The sequence below is a fragment of the Terrapene carolina genome, unplaced genomic scaffold (genome assembly GCF_002925995.2).
Source record: "Terrapene carolina triunguis isolate 2854851 unplaced genomic scaffold, T_m_triunguis-2.0 Scaffold113, whole genome shotgun sequence".
In the NCBI taxonomy this organism is placed as follows: Eukaryota; Metazoa; Chordata; order Testudines; family Emydidae; genus Terrapene; species Terrapene triunguis.
Window position 1 is genome coordinate 21620469 of NW_020664464.1, and position 24492 is coordinate 21644960.

Below are 24492 nucleotides of genomic sequence, written 5' to 3' on the forward strand. Positions count from 1 at the left end.
CACTTTATGTAATCGAGTGATGGGCCACAGTGTTAAGATTGGAATATGGATTACATTTAGCTGGGATTCATGTTTAGTTTCAAGGCCTAATCAGGGCTAGGATTCGATTTTGGGTTATGAACTCTCTCAATGTTTGTTCTTGTGAGACTTTGTCCCTAAATAATGGAACTCGCAAGAGATTAGTTACTCACAGAATCAGATGATCACCATCTGGGGATAAAATCTCACAAGAACAGTTCTCAAGAGAGATTGGTCACATCAGAACAAAAATTGTAAAACTTTTTTTGGTTCTGGATCCAGCTCAGAACTAAAACGACTGGGGTGGGTTTGAATCTAAGAATTTGAATCTGAAAACAGCCATCCTGAAATTTATGGTGGTTCAGATTAGGAATTGATGTTTGCTCTCCCCGCTATTGTAACCCATCATCTGATCTCTTTAGATTTGAACTCAAGAGAGAGACTATAATCAAAATGCTTTGTTTTGTTACCAAACAGAAGCATTTTTAGATGGGTCATTCTAAAATTAACCTTATAACCAGAGTTACAGCAAACAGCTTTTACCTACAGTTTAATAAAACTTCTAAATGGACCTGAAATAGGGGGGATGAGGGTAGTGTTGATTGTCTTCACCTTTGAAGAGGATTTCCATATTCCTTTCTCTTTTCATTTTCTTGTATTAACAGGTTTCTAGTCTATACAAATTATGTTAATTGCAAGGATTTTACAGTAACAATAGAAAACTATCTAACTAATTTCAAGTATGGATTACCCATGCCATTTTCAAGTGGAAAAGTACACAGGCACCTGTGTGTGGTTTAAATAACTGTAGGTTACAGTTCCAAGTAATGTTAGCTTTCTCACTTTTCCATAGTTCAAGTAAGATGCTATTCTATTAACACTGCTGTTTCTCGTACTGTTGAGTCATGCAGTATAGATATTTTATCTTGCACATGTCTCTGTTCTCAGACCACAGATCATGTTATCACTGTACAAATATAGCATATTAGTGCATGTGGAAGGCTAGTCAGCTGTGGGGTTCAAACAGATCTGGCTCACCATGAACTATGTTGCTGCTGTAAACAACCTCAGCGTCTCCAATTAACTAACCACAGTGCATACCCAGGAGCTCTGGATACTTGTGTTCCTTTAGTTGTAGGTAAGTGGCAATTTTGCTGATTACAGTTTACAGTCTCTTTGGATTCATGGGGTCAGGGTGGGAAGCAGGAAGGAGAAATTGTCATCAGGTCTTTGTTGCTTCTAATGAACTGCAAAAGAGAAAGATATGTATATGAGAAAGAGAACAGAAATGCAGCATATTACACCCTAAGAGATGTATATGTTTTATATTTTAAAGATAGCTGGCCAAATTCACCTCCGGTGTAACTCCACTGATTTCAATAGATTTACACCTGGGACAAATTCAACCCAGCGTGTTGTATTATACACACACAATGCTTGTGACTCCAGATATTTGCTCTCTCCACGTCTGCGCTGTAATAAACCTTTGCTATTACATCTCAAGGACATATGTTGGTGTGAAAATGCTTTTCAATAAAATAAATGGTTGGAGAGATTGGTCATTTATTTTCACTGGCTGTCAAAATTTACGGTAGAATTGAAAAAGAGTTATAGAACTTCAGCCTCTGAAGGCCACTTACACCTAAACTAGCACTGGTAGAGGAACTCTAACCAGCTAATAGATCCTTGTGAACAAAACATACCATTTTAAGTTAAACATAGTTGTTGTCTTTAGTAAAAGTATTTGTATGGTGTCCATCGCTGTGATATGAGGGCATGTGTTCCTTACTGTAGGCTAAAATGGTACTGAACATCCCCACACCCCAAAAACTGTGAGCATGCACTGTGTGAACCTCTATAGCAACTAACTCAGCATCCTTGAGAAGATCAGTGATGTGAGATACCACCCAGTGCACAAAGGTTCAGATCTTGGGTGCTGGCTCCATCCCCTATGCACCTCTCTGACAGCACAAAGGAGATAGAGAACTGCTTTAATGGGGAAGCTGAGGACTGCCCTGATGGAAAGTGAATCCCTGGGGGATGTAAACCTGGTGTCACCAGTTCTGTGCCACCTGGTCCCTAGATACCAAGGCATGTAGAGGGAATTCTTGGAGAGGCTGAGGACATGTCCATGATCAGGAGGAGGCAGAGCTGGAGTGTACTGTCCTCCAGAGCTCCTCAGCCAGTGGAGTGGCCCTGAGGTGACAAGTCTTGATGGCATAATATAGTCACTGGAGCAGGAGTAATTTAGAGCAGCTCTCCCTCTAATCTGTCTAATTGGTGTGCCCTAAATTCTTATACTGCACTCATCACCATGACATCAGAGTGTGAAGGAACTGAGCTGGCAAGAGCACATTGCCCCGGCTCCCATGATTTTGAGACTGATAGCTGAAGTGTTCCTTCCAAGTGCAGTAACTGGGGCAGATGTGGGGCCTGATTCACAGGTCAGACATAGGCATTTTACTCTGTTCCTGCAACATAAAAGGGTCTTAAACTGGCCAGGGAATACTTCTCATGTAAGGGAATGGTGCAGAACGCTAGCAAAATGGCTTGCTGACATCCCCTTTCACAGATCCCTGTGAAGGGACTGTGACTAGTGCAGAAGAAGGCGAGGCTAGAATGAAGGGACACAAGGGCTCCATGGGCAACTGAGCCCAGTTTAGAGAGAGCCTTAGGATGCTATAATCTCTGAAGGGGGCTAAACTTGCCTCTGGAGGACTCTGGGATATGGAAAAGATAAAGGTAGTTTAAAACTAGGGTCCTATACCATGTGGTACTTGGCCAGACCTGAGAATAAAGTCTGTAGTCCTTAAGTCAACCAGGGACTAAGTCAATGGGGCGTCCTGCTTAAAAACTGGTGACATAAAATAGCCCTGAGGTAAGTGGGCCCTTAATTTTCCTGTTTTTAATTAACAGAGATACATTGTAGCTAAGAGCCTATATGATTCCCTCATTAAAAAATATTCTGCTTTATTTTTAAATTTCAGTTTTCCCTTTCACATAGACATGTCCCCAAATTCAGCTTCATTATAAATATAGCAGGTCTCTTTCAATATTTATGAAAATTAGTCAGCTTCTCTGTGAAGTCCAGTAAATAAAAGGAAGAAAATATACCACAAACATCAGCAAAAAAATTTTTGGTTCCATTGTAGGAGAAAGAATCACTTTGCTGAATAGATTGTCTGTCTGTTCACTGAGGTGCTGGGGAAATACATCTGTAATAAATCCCCTTGCAAATGTAACATCTATCATGCTTGATGACAAACACATTAGTGCTACAAGAGTTGACAAGTATAAGGAATACTGTAATTCAACTGCTAATTAATCCACGATTAAAAGACCTAATTAATGAATAACCCAGTGAGAAACTGTCTCAGAAGGTGCAATGAGAAAAATGATAAAGGGGAATCTCGTTTATGAGATCAGTTAATTTAACTAAGAGTAGAATTTGAACAGATTAATGAAAATTGTTACCTAGACATTGTGCTACAGTGATAGGCAATCTAGAAATATGTACATAGAAAACAATGCAGGAGACAAGCTCAGTTTTTGCATACCTGTTATCTGCACGTTTTTGTTATTGCTGCTGCTTAAAATAGCATTAACTTGATCTTTAATGGAAAAGTTAAAGGAAGAAATATCTAAGTGACTTATATCAACTTTATTATTAAATGGCCACTTTTATAATATGACTTTTATTATGGTCTTTTCTTTTTTAATGTATTGTTACTACAGTATAGCCACATGACATCCATCAGTGAGAACTGTGCTCAGAAGAAAATAAATTGTAAGGTGCCACACACACCTAGGCCACTATATAAATAGGTGCTTAAATGAACTGGGGGCTTGGATGAGCACTCACTGGCTGCAATTCACTCCCAACAAGACAGAAGAGATGATGGTGGGCTGGTAGAAGCAGCTGGAAGAGTTGGTAGACATTTTTACTCCTGGAGTCCTAAGTAATGGCTGCCAAAGAGTTCTTTCTTCCATATCCACCAGGCAAGATGGGTGTGATTTATCTCTACAGTGTGGCTCTGTCACAATTACTCATGCTTTCATTGCTTCAAAATTAGATAAATGGGTTGTGCTCAACCCAGGGCTATGATTTGGTACCATTCAGAAGCTAAAGCAGGATGCTGCAGCCTGTTTATTAAGAGAAACTGCACATTTGGAGCACATGCTCTGTGATCTGCACTGGTTTCCCTGGAGCTTCTGAGTAGAATTCAGTGTTAGTTTTATCTTATAAAGTTTTACGTTGTTTGGGTCATGGTTACCTCAGAGATTGCCACTCTTCCCATGACTTCCACAGGTGAGTTTAACCAAAGTGATTTAGCTGGAGCTCCCTCAGTATAAATGAGAGGTGGTGCACTGATGGGAGGGCTTCTCCTGTCAGCAAAGGTAATCCACCTCCCAAGGAGGCAATAGCTAGATTGATGGAAGCGCTGTCTACACCAGAATTTTTTATGGCCCTGAGAGACGTAGCTAAATTCCTAGTGTAGACCAGGCCTCAGTGAGGAGTTGTCAGTTCTGGCCCTTGCTTCCTCACTTGGTCTGCCAGGCCCAGATTTATTAATCTTCTGAACACATTGCAAAGGCCATTTGTTCTCTCTCTTGGTTAAAGCTGGTGAGGATCGTGTGGCTGAGATAGATATATTTATGTGTAGTCCTTGTTTATGTTCATATTGTGAAATTGTAAACTTCTTGGGGCAGGGACTATCTTTTGGTTCTGTATTTGTACAGTACCTAACACAGTGGGATCCTAGTTCTCAAGTAGGGTTCCTAGGTGTTACCTTAATACTAATAATTTTTTATTTATGGGATAAGCACCTAGAACATTGGACAGACAATTATAGATTTTTTTCAAAAATTGCTACAAGCCATAGCCTGTGGTGCCTGTTGTCATGCATGCAGATACTTAGCAGATACTCATCCTGATGATGGAGTTGTGCATAAATACTACAATTATTTCAGTAAAACATCTGATAAATACCATCTCTTTATTCTTGGCCTTTTGGGCCCTGATTCTACCAATGCTTATATACACAAATAGATTTATCCAAACGAGTACTCCCATTGACTTCAATAGCCTACTCGTTTTAAAAGTACTCACATGAGTATAAGTTTTCAGGACTGGGCCCTAAGTTGTATTTCTGAAGAATAAGTAAAACAGAAAATTGATTTTAAATCCCTTTATGTCTGGAAAACAAATGTGAAAATAACAAAAGCAGAAAGAATGAGATATGAGAACAACAACATTCAACTTCTACAGCCTGCAGCTATGAGATAATGTTGGAACTACGTATTTATAATGGTACTTTAAAATCATTCAGCAGTTGATACCAGAAAAGGACATTTCACCCCCAATTTAATTATTTAAAAATAATATACACTACTTTGAAAAATAGTCTGTATGCAATGTATCATATTCCCTTAAACAGCAGGCAAAGATTTTACAATATTCTTTACAATAGACATGAATTATAGTTAATGGATGAGCTTAGTTCCTGATCGAACTCTACTGAAATCAATAAAGATACACCAGGGATGAATCTGGCCCAATGTGTTACATTTGAGGATATTGATTAAGGCCCACTAAATTGCCCATATGTGAGTGTGAATTACTAGTGGTAAAATTATCTGCTACCATCGACTCCCATATGCAGAACTCCTTTTTCCAGAGGTGATGCTATTGTAAATCATACCCATGCTTTCTCTTTATAGTCCTGGAGCCTTCCTTCCCTGGAAGGCACTGTGCTTTCATTATACAGTAGTATATTACCAAAGAGCCTTGCTTTCATGATCTGTCTCACTAACACTTCATAAGACGGAGTGAACATTATAACAATGCATCATCCGAGAAAGGGGCTTTGATGATCTGTAATATAATTCAGAAGCAGACCTCATCCACGGAAGAAGGTATTCAGCTGCAAACTCAATACAGTTAAAGAGTAAACTTTGCAGACATTAGAGCAAATGCTCCTCTGGCCTGGATGGTGAAAGCCTGCACAAGATAAGAAATATGCTGGATTCAGTGTATTCTCCTCTCTCACCTACTGGTTCCTTCTAGTTAGAGGCAGAAGCTGTGTGCAGAGCTTGACAGCCCTCTCACTCATGGCTGAGACTACTCCCACGTCTGCTGGTGCGAGGACGGGGAGGAAAGGGAGCTGAGTTTTGTTCAGGATGACTGGGCATGTGGGGGAGCATGATGAAACTGTGATGCGGAAAGGATTCCTGCCACCTTCCTCCTGTGAAGGTCTTTAGCAGCTAGCCCAGCTATCTGTGAAGTAGAGAAGAGTATTTTCTCCTAAGTGGTAAACTGTAAATTGATAGTGAAGTTAGGTTATGTCTACACTAGCACTTTTGTCGGTATAACTTATGTCACTCAGGGTGTGAAACAAATACCCCTCTGAGCAACATAAGTTACTCCGACAGAAGGGCCAGTGTGGCCAGCACTATGTCGGCAGGAGATGCTCTCCCGCTGACATAGCTACTGCCACTCATTGGGGGTGGTTTAATTATGCCGACGGGAGAGCAACACGAGCGATCTGGCAGCGGTACAGCTGTGCCACTGTAAGCTCGCTAGTGTAGACATGGCCTTTGTACAACACATCTGATTATAGACAAAGCTTTCCATAGAGGAGTAAGGTCAGTGTTCTCATGACATTGCTATTAATGGGGTTTTGACTTTGCTGTTGTCAGCAGTAGGTTGAAGAGACACTGGGAGTTATTTGTTGCTTCATTGTTAACACTCAGATATAAACAAACAACAGAAGCTTCTTTACAAGCAGGAAAGGTAAAGTTCATATAGTCATCCAAAGATACAAAAGACACTGGCATAGCAAAATACCTGACCTATCCCTATGTCAGAGTTCAGAGGCACTGTATCGTCATGATAGTACTTAGGATTTTTCTTACAGATATAACAAATAGGATATAACCCTACTTGTTGTTCTTATCAGTCTGCATTTGCCTAAGTCACCCCAAGGGTTTGGTTAGGGGAGACTAGGGTGCTGTGTTGATAAACAATGTATTTTTGTATTTCTTAATATGCCCTCTTGTATGGAGATATTTTGTAGGTTAAGAGAAAAAGAGCATTAAGAAAAGGTAGAATAAAAGAAAAAAATAGGGATTTGGTGACCATTTCTCCCTGCCTTCCCCTGCCCCAAGTGTTTTGACTCAAGGCCAGACTGTAAGTGACCCCCGTGGAAGGATAGGAGGCCTGGAAACAGTGATCAGAAAAATTGGAAAAATTAATAGCTGAAACCTTGAAAATACACACTACGGTAAGGGACAGACTATTTGTTCAACAGTAGCTTGACAGCTCAAGGCCTTTGTGTGTTTTACTAATGAACAATGTAATAAAAGTGGCATCTAATGAAATCTCAAGTGAAGTTAAAAAAAGAGAAGAAACAGCAGTTTTTATCTTGGTGGAAGCAATTATTTTTAAAAGGCTTTCAGAGTTCTGTTTTATAAGTTTTCCTCATGTTGGCTCAGTGAACCATTGTATGAACAAGTAGGCATAACAAAAGCCCTCTATAGATAGATTAGCTGCATCTCATGATAAAAAAATGGAGTTGAGATGATTACATCTTCAGCAATGACTCTGAGCAAGAGAGAACAGTTCCCACTCTGCTCCTATTAAAAGCAATGGGAATTTAGCCATTGACTTCACTAAGGGCTTGTCTACACTGCGACATTGTCGACAAAAAAGCCCCCCCGCGAAAGACAAAAGTTTTGCGGACGTGAGTGGCAGTTCTCCTGCCGACTAAGCGAACACCGCTCACGGGGCTGGAAGTATTTTGTCGGCCAAAGTGCCGACAAAATACCAACAGAGAGCATTCACACACGCTGACTTTTAGTGACAAGGCCGTGTCGACACAGCCTTGTCGCTAAAAGCTGCGTAGTGTAGACAAGCCCTAAGAGCAGGAGCAGGCTGCAGGTAATAGCCCTGTATCTAATTTGTCTCTGCAGTTTTGGCTGGACACAGCATACTTTACTTCCTGGCTTAGGCTCCAATTCAGAACTGTACTCAATGGCTTGCTTAAAAGTAGGCATGTGAAGGTCTGGCTAAATGGAGGTCCTATTGCTATGTTCTACTAAACAACTGCCACCTTTCACAAATTGGTGATTGCATTTCAGTAGTAGATGAAGTGATTTCTGTATCTGATGGGACTGATCCTGCAGCCCTTAATCACATGATGAACACTTACTTGTGCAAGTAGTCCCATTGATTGGAATAAGGATTAGTAGCATGAAAAAGGGTCAATAGGATGATGGCCTAAATTTGGTAAACACTTTAGGATCATTTGGGATTGACAGGAACTTTATAAACTGTTATTATTACTATTATTGTTAATTGAATCATTAAAGAAAAAAATATTTTTTTTGGATGATACTTAAACAAGTTAATATTTCTTTGTCCATTTTTTCCCAAGCAAGCTATAAGGAACTGGACCAGAACATTAAATATTTGTATTAATTGTTTTCTTCCCTTTTTATGATGACATCTTAATGATATACTTGTTTTTTACAGGAAAAGCTTAATGTCAGTAACATGGGACATCAGGTGATAATATTTGACATTTCTGTTGTAAGAGGCTTCTGGGAAACTCAAGTCAAGAAGTATAAAGAAACTCGAAAGAAGGAGAAGGAAAGATTAGCACAAAGCTCATTAGAGAAGTAAGCCAACCTACTGTTCTTCTGTTTAACTGAATTCATTAACATATTTGTTAATTTCATTACATACAAAGGATAGTCAAATGATCCTAGGAATCCAATTTAATTTAGTTGGTTTGGATTTGCTGACGCAACTTTCTACCTCCCCTCAAATGACTGTAAGAGAAATACAGCACAGATTATATGTATATTGCCTTGTCTTATTAGTTACTGAACTTTGTGTGTAGACTGCAGTTTACTGATGGGATATTTTGCTAGTTCATTGCATAGATTTAATTAAAAAATACGGAAGTGCTTTCCCCTTCTTCTATTCTTGTTCATGAAAAGTGCAATATTAAGGTACTGCATTTATTGTGAAAAACTTATGAAAATATACTTGTGAAATTCAATAGTAAGAAACGTTTTGTTATGTTGTCAGCAGAAAAAAAAGGGAAGAAAGATACATGCAGGTACAGTGTTGCTGAATACCATAAAGGAGAAAAAAGGGATAAGAACAAAAGAACTATCAAATGAGCCTTCTGTTGACCCAACCTAAATGCAAAACAAAAGGCTTGAATACAATAGTGTTCACCCCTACTGTTCATACTGATTGCTTTACTATAGTTTATTAATGATTTGTTTAAGTGATATTTCTGTTTCTTTCTGATCATCTCCATTAGAGTAACTGGAATATTATACTAGGAAGATAGTGTAAGCATAGGTGCTGACTCCATGAATGCTCCAGGGCTGGAGTGGGGGGCAGGCCTGGGGCGATACAGGTGTCAAGCACCCCCAGGGCCGCCCAGAGGATTCAGGAGGCCTGGGGCAAAGCAATTTTGGGGGCCCTTTCCATAAAAAAAAGTTGCAATACCATAGAATACTATATTCTCGTGGGGGCCCCTCTGGGTGGCCCTAAGCACCCCCCGGGAATGTAGAAAGTCGGCACCTATGCAGGAGTTATAGGACTTGACTGATACCATCTTTATTGCTCAGGGAAGAGGAAAAAAAAAGAAAAGAATCTCTTTGCTGAACAGTGCCTAGGGCTGAATGGTGCCTTTGGTGAAGGGGACAGCATAAATCTCTAGAATGAAATCTGGCTGACCCAGCAGGAGTTACTCCTGGATTCTCTGGTGCAACTCAGCCTGATATAGTAGCTACATCACTGTTTAAAAGCCCAGGACAAGGCACATGACCGAAAGCACTCTTGTGTCAGGGATCTGGCTATGGAGCAAACTTCCAGAGGAGATCAGGCGAATCCAGAATCTTTTGGAAATGCTGTAAAATCTTCTTCTTTGAAAAAAGTTTTTCCAACATAAGAGTGACACAACACTGACACCTCCTGCTGTCCCTAAATCACTACCAAACAAAGACAAAACAACATACCCTAAGCAGAGCTTTTACCCCAAAAAGGAGACAGTGCCAGAGAGTTCATGAAGTCCCACAGAGATTTATCTATTGCTATTGATTTTACATAGGAGGGACTCAAATACTCTCATGATGGGTGGCAGTATAAAACCCTAAGACAGTTAAGCTGCTTGAAGGAGGTGCAAAGTGCTTCTTTTTCTGTGCCAGGCAGCTTCTCTGACTGCTCTGGGGATGAGAGACAGGCCAGTGGCCTCACCTTCACCTTTCATCTTCTTGCCCCCTTTCAGGCAACTAGTGCCCACAAAGTTGTTAGGAGGAACCAGGGCCTGCACTTTCCAGCCAGACTATTGCTGGCCCCTGCAAAGGGGAAAAAGGCAGGAAAAGTCCATGCACCCTTTGGGCACCGATGTAGTGGCTGGCCACAATCTGACCCCTAATTTGTGCATCTCTCCATCTCTCTGCTTTTCTCTCTCCGACTCATTTGTACAGAGTGTAGGTTTTCTAAACATTCAGAACCACAAATCATTTTGTTTCCTATTTGTGTTGGCTAGTACAAAAGCAAACCACAACTGACATACATCGGGGAAATTCAACAGAGATAAAAAAAGAGGGCACCTTAATATGGTAAGGAGTAGTTTTTTCTGCTGCAATGCAGCTAATTTTAGCTACCTCACTTTTTGCCAGTGGACTAGGGCAAGACCCAGAGCTGTTCTGTGAGTCATGTTTTCCATGAAGACAACAATCTCGCTGTAGTTGACATCTGTGCTTCTCATTACCCATCTCTTCTACTAAAGTAACAGTGCTTGGTGATCTGTTCTGCCCAATCTTACATTCATTAACGAGGTTCCAAATTCCTTCATTATATTTTCTGTACCAATGAGGGTAGGCCCAGGATTTGGTATAGAATACAGCAATATATAGCATTTGAACTTTCTATATCCACAAGGGAAATTTTTTAAAGACTGAAATGTATACAATACTTTGTCCCACAACACTAGGCCAGTTTCTGATGCTCTTAATTTATGTTGAGAAGCATCACACTCTCCAAATAATCCCATTGATTTCAAACGGGAGTACTCCAGGAATAAGATATTACTCAGTGTAAGTATATCAGAACCTAAACCTGTGTTGTTATAGATTGATATTGTACCTCTTGAAATTAATTTCAAAACTCCCATTGATTTCAGTGGTGCAGGATCAAGCAGTTAAAACAGGGGTGGGCAAACTACGGCCCGTAGGCCACATCAGGCCGCGGGACCGTCCTGCCCAGCCCCCGAGCTCCTGGCCCGGGAGGCTAGCCCCTGGACCCTCCCCTGCTGTCTCCCCTTCCCCACAATGCTCTGGGCGGCGGGGCTGTGAGCTCCTGGGGCAACATAGCTGCAGAGCCGGCCTAACTTGGTCTCTGTGCTGTGTGGTGGCAGCGGCGGCGGTGGCAGCGTGGCCCGGCTCTAGCCAGGCGGCGCGGCTGTAGCACTGCCAGCCATCGGTGCTCCAGGCAGTGCGGTAAGGGGGCAGGGAGCAGGGGGGGTTTGGATAGAGGGCAGGGGAATTCGGGCTGGTGGTCAGGGGGTGGGGGTGTGGATGGTGGTCGGTGGGGAAAACAGGGAGTTGAATGGGGGCGGGGTCCCGGGGGGCAGTCAGGAAGGAAGGGGGGTTGGATGGGGCAGCAGGGGGCAGTCAGGGCAGGGGTTCTGGGGGCAGTCAGGGGACAGGGAGAAGGGGTGGTTGGATGGGGCAGGGGTCCCCAGGGGGCTGTCAGGAATGAGAGGAGGGGTTGGATGGGGTGGCGGGGGTCCGGGGGCAGTCAGGGGACAGGGAGCAGGTGTGTGTGGATGGGGCAGGGGTCCCAGAGGGGCCGTCAGGGAACAGGGGAGGTTGGATGGGGCAGGAGTCCCAGGGGGAGGGGGGGTGATGCAGATAGGAAGTGGGGGCCAGACCACAACCCCCTTCCCTAACCAGCCCTCCATACAATTTATGAAACCTGATGCGGCACTCAGGCCAAAAAGTTTGCCTGCCCCTGAGTTAAAATAATGTGGCCAAAGTCACAAAGAAAATGGCAATTAATGCAAAACTCACAATTAGAGGAAAAACCCTCTTGTCACATGACAGAATTTCCAAGAGACGTGTGTGCTTAAAAACACATATATCAGCTACTGTTGCCTATTGTGTCTCCTGGGCCAGATTGTCAAAAGAGCACTCAGACCAGTTTTCAAATTCTCAGTAGCAACAACTGTTGGTGGCGCCCTTTCAAAAATTCTAACCTTAATGCACCATCCTACATTAGTGGATGCAGCAAAGGCTCATTATCCCAGCAGGAGCCCCTCAAAGCTTGATGGCTTTTAAAGCAGGAGCAGGTGAGGTGGGAAGAAACCGCTCTCTGCAATTGGTAGAGAGTTACTTTCTGAGAGCTATTAATCCAAAAGTTTTTTTCTCTGCTTTTAGTTTGTTTTAATACACAGCACTTACACAGTGTATTATGCTTTTCACCAAAGTAACAGTTTTGCCTGAAAAGAAAAGAGCACTGACTGAATTCAGACAGTAAGTTGATCTGCTGAGTAAGAAAGTGCCATTTTTACAATCTCTCCCTGAGTAAAAACAACATGGAGTCTTGTGGCACCTTAAGACTCCTCATTTTTTTTGCTGAAACAGACTAACACGGCTACCCCTCTGAAACTTGTCTCCCTGAGTAGAAGTTCAAGATAAATCTTCCTGTTTATATTTACAAGGATATCCAGATCAGATTAAGAATCCCTGTTTTCAAGTTTATATAACAGTCATGAACATGTTGTGCAATAGTCACAGTATTATGCCTGAAGTGGTCTCCTACTACACTGGGAGTAGGATTTGGCACTATAAATATTCATGTACTGTAAAGTCTATTTTGTGACATGTAGCCACAATCCTTGAGTAGGGTGTGCTGTGGACTGCACCATCCCAGAGAAGTGTTAGTGAGATTTTGCCTTAGACATTCATTATTTCTCCAGTATTGCTCCCTGCATGTGTTGTGTGTGTGTAAGGATTTGGAATCAGTGATTAGGCTGGTATAGAATTCCCCCCACTCCGTGGGCCAGTGGTGTGTGTGTATATGGGGGCAGGCATTATTAATACATGACCCCGCCTCCTTCCCACTCCTCCTCACCATCTTTTGGTCACCTACCTCCATGCAGAGATCAAGAGCAAGTAGTCCCTGCTATCCACAGAGCACAGGGAGTGGACTTGACTTTGGCCAGGTTTCTTGTATGTTAACATTGGCCAGGTTTCTTGCATGCTACTTCACCCCTGTGCAGGAGAGCAAGGGTAGCACACAATCTGTCCCTACTTATGTTGTATATGCGTTCACATAATATCTGAGAAACCATCCATAAAAGCTGCCCACTAGAGAGATTATGATTGCTAACCACTTAAAAAAAAGAGACAGAAATTCAGCTTTAGATTTTGCTGCTTGTTATCAATCAAAACATGCATATGACTTTCCTAAAAGCCACTTCCCACATGGAAAGAGTAGGTGCTCATGCACCTAGTTTGTACTGATCACTGGGGCTCCAAATTATAAGGATCAGATTGGAAGTGATTCCTTTGATTTGTTTTGATGCTTTGAAAGGCAGGAAAATATTTTGAACCTTTCCAAGTAACCCTCAACTACAGATAAAGAATGTACCTGGGATTAAATTCCTAACAGGAGCCACTGTCTCCTGGTAAGGAGGAATAAAACCTCACTGTTTTAGGGAGTCTCATGTAGGACCAGATTCTGATGCCCTTCTTCACATTGAGTAGTTCCTTACTTCGCAAGTATTTCCACTGAAATCAATAGAAGTACTCAGTGCATACTCAGTGTGAGTAAGGGTATCAGAATCTGGCCCACAGTGATCATTTAGAAGTAGGGATTCAAAGAGAAGGCTGTTTCAAACAGCAGTAGGTCAAAAGGGACCTTTTAGTGTACAGTAGCTGGGTCCACATGGTAATTTGGTGTGTGACAAAGTAGTACGCTATAGATTTACACCCTGGCTTGCCACAAACTAAGTCTCATATGGACAAGCCCTGAGTTTGAAGGGACTTGCTATTATTTAGTCAAATTCTGTAAGCCTTAGTTGAAAGAAACTCCCAGTGAGTTTTGCTGGAGTAGAGAAAGCAGAATTTAGCTCTTAAAAGTTCTAAAACAGTCTCACTGTGAAAAATGTAAGATTCTCCTCCATTTGTAATCCTCTGAGATACAAGATTTTACAAAGAGGAAACCTTACCTATGCAAACATGGATTTTGATAAAGGAATTCCATACATTTTTGAACTGTGTTTATGTTAAAAGTGACAAAGATTATGAACCTTTTACTAAGAATTCCACTCTAAAGTGTTAACAGCTTGTCAGCAAAACCTAACTCTGAAGTATGATGATGTGAGAAATTGTGACTGGGTGTGTTGCCTATCTGGGTCCTATGATGAGGCCCTGGATAGCTGGGCCCTGGATCCACTTGGGCAAAGTCAAGTGAACCATCTGTTTCCCTGTTGGCTCTCCAGAGTTGTGAAATTAGAAAGAAAAGGATTAAGGAGTGGAGCCAATGGAGCTGGGCTACATAAACAATCAGGACCCAGCATAGGGTATGAAAGGGAAAAGCAAACAAGTAGGGGTAGGTTGTGGAATGAACCCAGTTCTAGTAGGAAGTAGAGTGTGTTGAATAAGTGCTATAGAGGGAATGATATTTATTATGCCCCTAGTGAAAGAAAAGGTTTGCTGTTGTTGTTGCTGTTCTATATTTTATGTCTCACACCAGGAAAGACTTTGTTTGTTTGGGTAAAGGTTGATTGTACCCCTGGTGGGGGACAGCTTCTGCTAGGATGAAGCTTTTTCTGCAAACTTGTTTCTATTTTGGAGAGGAACTTAATGGATTGAAAAGAAACCGACTTTCTACATAAGCAGGGAGGTTCTGTATGCTTCCCAAAGCACTTGAAAGTTGTGTGTTGGTATTTCAATGCACTTGGGGAGACAGAAGTACTGTACGAGAGGTGGTTTTCGGAAATGGAGATGGGTTAGATAAACTCAGAAAAGCGGGTGTATTGCTGAATAGTGGGGCACTTTTACAGGCCAGTAGGTAGCTTAGTGTTTTGCTTTTCTGTCTCTTAAAACACTGGCCACAGTATTCTCCTCAGGAGTAAATGATGGTTTTATTCAAGATCCCAAAACCTACCAGAAAACCTCATAGTAAATTTTCCGGATCATGGCTTAAATTATAAGTCACAATATGTTAGAGATGTACAGTATTGTATGTTCACTACATCTGTATAGAAATCAACACAAATTCTAGAGAATAGAGCCAGCAGCTAATGCGTGGGAATGGGTTTGGTTTAATGCAATGTCAGCATGTAAATAAAGACTATCATTTTAAAATGTAAATAATGTTGCTTACAATACAGCTTCAAATTGGTTCTTCTACATTCTGATGATACTCAGTGATTTTTTGTTGCATCCTGTAATACTGAAGTGTAAATACAAATCTGGCATGCTGTCAGAGAAGCTTCATGTAATATGTTAAGTGCACTCATCACGTGGAAGTCTACCTCCACCTTCTGTCTTCTTTAAAAAAAATAAAATAAAAGGTAAGTACCTTATAACTTATGCCATAATGTACACTTAAAACACAAACACACTGTTAATACAAAGCTAAGACTGCACCATTAAGCTCTGAAAAATGTGGAAATGTCCAGTCTAGCCACCTAAGGTTCTCCCCAAGAAGTGGCTCAGTAAATACCCTTGGTTCATTCCCAGCCCACCAACAAAACATGAAGTGAATAAGGCAGAGCTTACAGAACTGTCTCTCACATTTCTTATCTTCACTTACTTTTTCAGTGTGTAGCTAAGTTAACCATGAGTTGGACTCTTTCTGAATGTATGAAAAAAGCTTGGACAATATTCAGTCGATATGCAGCGTGTAACTTTTTTTCAAAGGCTTATAACTTTGTTGATCAAAACTAACTCTCACTAGAACACTCAAAGCCTCTCCTCTATTTCTCTGCTGGACTTTATTGTTTGAGTTCCAGTTGTTTTACTGCTCGTGGCTATTTTTTTTAAGCTGTAAGAATTTTTATAATAGTGAAAGTATTTTATTTTTGGTCCTTCATTGAGCAAAAAATGGTTCAGCTATTTCTGAGAAACTTTCTGACCACTCACCCTCAGAGGAAGCAGGTACCTGGGGCGGCACATTCTGAGGGGCGGCATTCTGGCTATTCAGTTCGTCGGCCGGCTTTTTTTTTTGCTTGGGGCGGCAAAAAAGGTAGAGCCGGCCCTGATAACCAAAACAATAACACTTAAACAAATAGTCATAATCTCTGCTGATCCTACTCCATACCTCAAAAATACTACCTTGAGGGCTTACTGAAAACTGATACTCGATTGGTCTGTAGCGAGGTTATCACAATGTTGACAGATTTCTAGGGCAAGAGTGACTTCTGTTTCAGCAAGGTGTACTTATTCATATACCTAGCTATCAGCACAGAAATAACCTCATTGAAGCCAGTGTGACTACTTCCATGTTTAACGTTAGGCATATGCTTAAGTATTTTGCTGAACTGGGGCCTCAGATCGCACTTGGGCCCAATTGTGGCCAAATTATCTCTTAAATACCATGAGAATGATAGCCATCTCTTTAAAACAAGTGAAACATTAACTAACGATTAGGATGAGGATCAAGCTATTGCACAGCTTAATAACAGTAAAACTATTACTAATTCATAAAAAGAACACAAAAAATAAACTTTAGGGGTTATGAGGTTTGTCTCTCTGTAACTATCTTACATGTTGCCATATTGGTCCCAGAGTTACCCAGCGCTTTCAGAACTCAAAGCAGTGGTAACAGTTTCTCTCAATAGCCAATAACAATTCATTATTCTCCTGATTAGCAAAGCAGCTTCAGCAAAAAAATTTCAAAGTCAGTTCCCCATATTTCTTTCCCCTTTTCATGAATCTGTCCTTTCACTTTATCGCGCTCAGTAAAACTGCAGTGTGCAGCTGGTTTTGTTCTGTCTGCCTTAGGAATAATTTGTCCTTGCTATGTGGTGTCCTCGCTTCCATTTAGGCGGGGGATGGCGCTACGTACACAAGATGGCTGCAAGTTATGTCAAATCCTGTTTTCTCACAACACCAGGATATTAGAGAGACAAGGCAGATGAGTTAAGAAGTTGGTCCAATAAAATATTTCCTCACTGTTTTATGCATTTGTTGTAGGGGAAAATGTGTTCCAGGGATTTCCTTTAAAAGAAAGCCAGTGTTCAAAACAAAGCATTTAGACTGGAAATCTACTTACTTTCCTCAGAGAAATGTTAACAGATTTAAAAAGGACTGGAAGTGTTAAATAGTTGCTGGTGGAGTGTTTTCTTAAAACAACCCTCCCCCCCCCCCCGCCCCCGGCACCAACCACCCAAGAATTTGTTGAACTGTTTTATAGAATTTTCTCACTCACAACAGAGGCTTTTTTTTTGTTTTTCAAAGGCATGCATGATAGCATTTGATAGCAGAAGTGTGATAATACATAATTTCCCTTATATGAAATTGTCAATCAGAGATAAAACAGTTTATTTTGATAAGGGTTCCATAAGAAATAATGGCAATCACATACTTTTACAGTGACTAGCTAGAACGGAGTGATGAACCCCTAGTTGTCCCTGTCACCTTGGTCTGATATTACCTGTAGCATACAAATGACAGATGTATCATTATATTTAATGATGTTTATCAATTTGTCTGCGAAAATTCTCTGAATTTTGTACCTGGCATCAGATTAGACTAGTAGATTGAATAATGAGCCAACCATTGATTTATAAGTAGGCTTGGCAGAATTTAATTTTTATTTTTTCTAATTTTGATGGATAATATCAACATTAACTTTAAAGCATTTTTTTTTAGGTTTTTACCTATTTAAATTTTCACAGTTGTCGGTAATTAATGACAGTAAAGATGGAGATTCAAAAAATTAAAGCTTTATAACTACTAAAACACAAACTGTCAACATCACATCAAAATATACACAGAAAATATACTTAAATCAGTCCCTAAGAAGTTGTCAAGAAGTATTTTTCTTACTTTGCCTATCTGTAAATTTAGATTATTATAGATGAATTTTTTTTGTTCGTTTGTGTGTGTATGGTGAAAATCGATGTTTACTGATAAAAATCAAATTCTTCCAAGCCTATATAGAAGTCTTTTTCTGTGCAAGGAAAGCTGTATTGATTCATATTTGGTTGGTGATGCAGCCCCAGTGGTACAAGCAGTGATTGCAAGTGATTAGAATATCTGCCCTTGGAATTGACCATGTCTTTATTCTGACACATACTGGATAAAATCAGACAAGTTTGTTGCCCCATTGGTATAATTCACTCTCCATCCACATGCAGTATTTCTCTATGATGCTTAACCTGATGACCATGCGAGATCGTTCTATAAAAGCTCTGAAGAGCATATTGCATTAAGCTGACATTAAAAGGCTATGTAAAATTTCTTCTTCACTGTGTGATTATATTCTTGCTGAATTTGTCATCAAGTTTGTAGTTGTCATAACTCTTTTGCATTCAGTTCCTCTTTTGCTGCATTGATCTATAATTGAATTATCAGAGGTTTGGGTTTTGTTTAACTGCATTTTACTCAACTAACAATGTATTGTTGCCTCTAGATGTTTGTATTTTCTACATTTTATCAGTAAAATATCAGAGGAAAGTACATTCTCTTGTCATTAATGCTTCCCTGGTTGTTACCACAGTTAAAGGATTTAGAGCTAAATCTTCCCCTTTGTGGGTTTTATTGTGTTGTCTTAAGTCTCCCTGGGTTGGGAATAACGGTCAGCGTGGAGGTGGCCTGCTTCTGGGCTGAGGGAAGATTTTTGTGCTCCCACCTCGTCTACTTACTTCAGGTTTCCTGAATTCAACCAGCTAGAAATGAAACAACCATTTAAGGGACTGGCTGAGTAAAGGGCAAGCAAGGCACAAAAAAGCCAATTTTCAGTTCACTGAATTATCACAGTGAAATTTTTAATTCTTTGTGGATGATCAAGGAATTCCACGGGTGTGTGAGGATTGTGCCACAGAATCAAAATTCAACAATTATAGAATGCATATACCTGGAGGACAAGTGAAGGAGGAGAGTACAAAGAAGGAGCAGCACAACAGTGGTATCTAAGTTAGGATTATTTCTAAGATATCAGAGAAAAGAACTCTAGGGGTTTGGGTACTTTTTAGTTTTCCCCTTTGAATGGTTCAAATCCTGTTGTTTTTCTTTTTCTCTTCCCTCTTTTTCCTTCTGGGGTTTATTTTAATTTTTCTCTGCATACTTCTGTCTTGCCCACCTTTTCGCTCACAACAACAAAAAGCTTTTATAGTTAATTAGATGCACTCACTGGTAGAATAATTTTAGAAAACAGTATGTAGGTGTCTTGGACCTATTTTTCCCAATGTATATTATAACAGTGTTTTTTAGATTTTTCCTAGTTGTTCCTATGTGAACTCTCTATTAACTCTTACCTTGCCACTGTCTGCTCCCTGTTTTGCCAGTGATCTCTGGGTTCATAGAAGAGTTTGTCTCCATTACCAAATTGCATCAGTATAATTTAAATTGGCTTTTAAACTAATATGGTTAAACTGGGGCAAAAGGCTCTGTGGAGACTCTTCTTTTGGTATAAAAATGGCTTATTTTGGTTTAGTTACACCTGTTCCTTAATTGACTTGAGCCAAACCAAAATAAGCTACCCTTAAACCAAAATATGTGTCTCTAAAATTAAATGCCTCCCTCATTTATACTGGTGCAACTTTTTCCATAGTCAAGCCCTAAGTAACATTCATGTTGAAATTAGCAGGGGTAAAATATATTACCTGACCTTTAACTTCACCTCTTCTATGACGTACACATCATAATTTTAGAAGACAACGGTTTTTCTTTTCTAGGTAAAAACTCTTTACTTGAATCTAAAAAGTCAGGAGGAAAAATTATTTCCAATGGCTGCGAAAGGTTGGGAAAATATTTTTCCAGTTGCAAAATTATGGGCATAAACCCAGGACCAATGTAGGGTCTTCATTGTATTCATATATATTTGTAACTTGTTTAGTGTGAGCCTACTCCTATTGAAATCAATGGCAAAATTCATATAGGATAGGCCCTATATATGTGCATTATTTTCTGGAGCTGATCTTGTTCGCATATGCATTAAAGAAGACCCTACTCATCTGAATTATACTATTCATCCTTACAAACCCAAGCATTACTCTTGGGCCAGGAGTTCTAAAAATGGCCTCTAAATTTACATGCATAATTTACATCTTTAGTCATTTGCCTATGCAAAGATGCCTATGCATTTCCAAGTGCAAGTAGGACTGTTTTAGTACAAAAATCAAATGGGTTTCCATCTGATTTGCGTGTATTCAAATGTTATTTACATGTATGAAATGTGTGCACTAATTTGGAGGTTGGAGTGAGTCTCCTTTTAAAATATAAGACTTTAAGTTTTTGAGTTCTGTTATTTGGATTCATAGAAACTCTTTATCTGCACTATTTCAGGATAAAACAAGAGTGGGACTTTGTACTAGAGTGCAGAAAGAAAGGCATTCCACAATCTGCATACCTAAAGAATGGTTTCATAGATACCACTGTGAAGGTCTTGGATAAAACTGAGAAGAACTCTCAGCTCTGTAAGAAGAGAACTTTGTCAGATGAAACAGACAAAGAAAGAAGCAAGTTTATTTTTCAACTTTCTGGAGATCACTGGACGGTAAGCTTAGTCTGAGCCTTTTTCTGCAATATTTGGCTGATTAGCATGGCACATTTTTTTTCCCTAACAAAACATTTTATGCCAAAGCCTGACATGCTAGTCCATTCTGAGTAGTTTTCTACTGCATTAGAAGTGACAATAATATTACCTTCCTTTCTTGCTATAAGTTAATAACATTTTTAGTTTTAAAATATGTTCGACGGTTTGGATCACAAAAACCCCCTTGGGGCTGCCACTGATGTGCCAAGACTACTTCTGCCCCTGCTTTCCCTGCCAGCTTGGGACTCCAGCACCCTGTCTTGCTGAGCCAGTCACGCCCGTCTGCTCCAACACAGACCCAGGGTCTAAACCACGTGCCCCAAAGCTGTAGATTTAACTGAAAGCAGCCTAGGAAGTGTTCCTGTCTTTAACACTCAGATGCCCAACTCCCAATGGGGTCCAAACCCCAAATAAATCTGTTTTACCCTGTATAAAGCTTATACAGGGTAAACTCATAAATTGTTTGCCCTCTATAACACTGATAGAGAGATATGCACAGCTGTTTGCCCCCCCTCCCCCCAGGTATTAGTACATACTCTGGGTTAAATAATAAGTAAAAAGTGATTTTATTAAATACAGAAAGTAGGATTTAAGTGGTTCCAAGTAATAACAGACAGAACAAAGTGAATTACCAAGCAAAATAAAATAAACTGAATACAGATAAAATCTCACCCTCAGAGATGTTTCAATAAGTTTCTTTCACAGACTGGATGCCTTCCTAGTCTGGGCACAATCCTTTCCCCTGGTCCAGCACTTGTTCCAGCTCAGGTGGTAGCTAGGGGATTTCTCATGATGGCTGCACCATTTGTTCTGTTCCACCCACTTATATATCTTTTGCATAAGGCGGGAATCCTTTGTCCCTCTGGGTTCCCACCCCTCCTTCTCAATGGAAATGCACCAGGTTAAAGATGGATTCCAGTTCAGGTGACATTATCACGTCACTGACAGACTTCATTGCCCACTTGCCAGCACACACGTATACAGGAAGACTTACAAGTAAAACAGAGCAATCTACAGTCAATTGTCCTGGTTAATGGGAGCCATTAAGATTCCAAACCACCATTAATGGCCCACACTTTGCATAACTCAATAGGACATCAGAGTTATATTTCATATTTCTAGTTTCAGATACACGAGTGATACATTTATACAAATAGGATGACCACACTCAGTAGATTATACCTTACAAGAGACCTTTTGCATGAAGCATATTTTAGTTACATTATATTCACACTCATCATATAATCATTATGATTTTCATAAAATCATATAGAGTGCAATGTCACACTGTTGATCATTAATTCTGCACTGATGTGTGTAATGTAGTCCTCTGGAAAGCTTGGTAGTAAACCATCACAATACAATGGGATTGTTCCCGAGTTCCACCTATGGTGCAAAGGAGATGGCAGTAACGATATCAGTTTAGGTTGGCTTGTCAATTACTTTTAAAATACCCAAAGGTTTGCTTGCATTCCTTGATGGTTCAGAGACAAATTTTGTTCTGCATTTGTTTAAAACAAAATGATAAGTAAAACTTACCAGTCATGGAGTAGTAGAAATAACACTTGGCATTGCTTTTCATGATACTTCAGTTTAGAAGTGAGATCAGGAGTCCACTTCCTCAACTGATGCCAGTCAATTAGTAGTGGAGTTGGTTTCTAGAGAGATAAAAGTGTTCTGAAGCATATCCTATTTTCACAATCAGAGATAATTCATTATGTGTGTATTATGAGAAAAGGGGGGAAATCATAAAGCTACTCAGAGAGTAGCTTTTGTCTGCCTAGCTATTTAACTAGGGGCATGTCTATACTACTGCAGCAAGAGCAGCACAGCTACAGTGTAGATTGACCTTGAATCTGTGGAATTCCTACAGAAATGAAGGACCATCACAAACTTCATCACCTTCTGCTATAAGAGCAAGGCATGCTTCTTTGACCTTGCTTTCTGTGATATAAACATATAGCAGCATCTACAGTTAAAAACCCTCCAACAAACCCTAATAAAACAAAGCACTTCACTGCACCCACTATTCTCTCCCTGGGGAGAGCATGAAAGAGAGAGTTAACCATACATGACAGATGTTAGTCATAATGTAATGCACTACTGGAAGGTGCTGAGTTGATGAGGGTGGTAGAAGAACATGTATAGATTAATTTCTGGAACCACAGTTTGGGTTGAAGTGTAGATTTCCAGTTCACAGATAGAGCTAACCCGGCAGCAAACAGTAAGTACTGAGTAGTCCTGGGACAGTGGATCTAGTGTATTGGTCTACAAAACTTTTTCCAAGTGGTGTCATTTGAATCTTCCAGGTTAGTGGGAAGATTGTCCATCCAGGAATTAACTATTATAGGGTGTACTTGCCAAATAGGAAAGAAAACTTCTATGCCAGAATAACATCAGAATTTATGGAGTCACTCTCACTCTCATTTGTCCTCCCATTGCATGACTCTTCTCTCTGCAGCTCCTTCAGAGGTCTCCCTTTATAGTGCAATTCCCTCTCCATGTTGTTTATCCTTATCTGCCCTTAGAGAATCTCCCAAGTGAACCCCTGATGAAAAAATAATGTTGTAGTGCTTTTAGACTCTGAACAACATGTGTCTGAATCAGCTACCTAGCAGAGAATGACAACCATTGATAAAGCTCTTAGCTGAGATTCTTTGTGATTTTACCACAAACGTGTACCAACTGAATTAAATAAGTTCTTCAGAGAAAGCTTTAGCTACTGCAGATGGGTGAAGGCTGTAAAAAAAACCCCCAATGTCATGAATATTTATTTGAATTATTAAATGAATTTACTTTGACTGGCTTCTTGCCATTTAAGTGTTTCATTCATTAGTTATTCACAGAAAGCAGTTTACCGTCAAGAATGTTCGTGGAATCAGCAAATTTTAAGTGAATGTTGGAAAATTTTCAGGAAAAGCAACTTTTGAATTTGTGACTGTCAGCATTAGCACTAGAAAAAGTGCCTATACTTATCCAGTCACGCAGTCAGAGAACTGAAAAACACCATGGACCAGATCTTGGCTATATTGCTTTATGCCAGCTGGGGATCTTGACCCTCATTTCCAGCAGTACATGTCCAATAAAAAAGCTTGAATATCAAATGCATTCAACAAACTCCTTGCTAATGAACTACAGTAAAATAATTATTTATGAACAAATCATGACCTGAGGTACAATTAATGAAGATTAAAATACATGAAATTCACAGAAAAAAATAATTTATTGCAAATTATTCTCTCAGTTTTACTCTGCGAATTTCAGTTACTTTGTGACTCAGTAAGGAGGCTACTTCCATTTGTTATTCCAAACCTGCTGGTGACAGTGAGTTATGTGTTTGCCATAATAAGTCAAGTTTCTTTATGTGAAATAACCACACCAGAGGGGACAAATTCTGTCGCATCATTATATCATTATTATACACCCCCAGATGTTTTATGAGATCATGAAGAACCTGCCCTGGTTAGGGAGTAGAGATGGGTCTGAGTCTTAAAGTTTGGAACCAGCTCCAAACTTTCTCAAAACTAAGGGAGGTATTTGATTCCAGGCTGTTGGTTTGGCCCATTGCAGATAGAGTGGTAAGTTTGGATTGAGATCAGAATCTGAACTTCTCTAAAAATTGAGTGTTTGGAGTCCAGAGTTTTGGTTCAGAAACATCTCTAGTAGGTAGATTCTGT

General features: G+C 40.1%; 1 protein-coding gene across 1 annotated transcript in view; it reads left to right on the forward strand.

Annotated features, from left to right (window-relative positions):
* The first annotated feature begins 1046 nt into the window (after nt 1-1046).
* Nucleotides 1047-24492, forward strand: part of LRRC2 (leucine rich repeat containing 2) — a 69987-nt gene continuing 46541 nt past the window's right edge. The window contains exons 1-3 of the mRNA XM_024208978.3: nt 1047-1156; nt 8552-8697; nt 20566-20776. Of these exons, the coding sequence (XP_024064746.1) occupies nt 8573-8697; nt 20566-20776 (336 nt within the window). The 5' untranslated portion in view covers nt 1047-1156; nt 8552-8572. The remainder of the gene's footprint in view (nt 1157-8551; nt 8698-20565; nt 20777-24492) is intronic.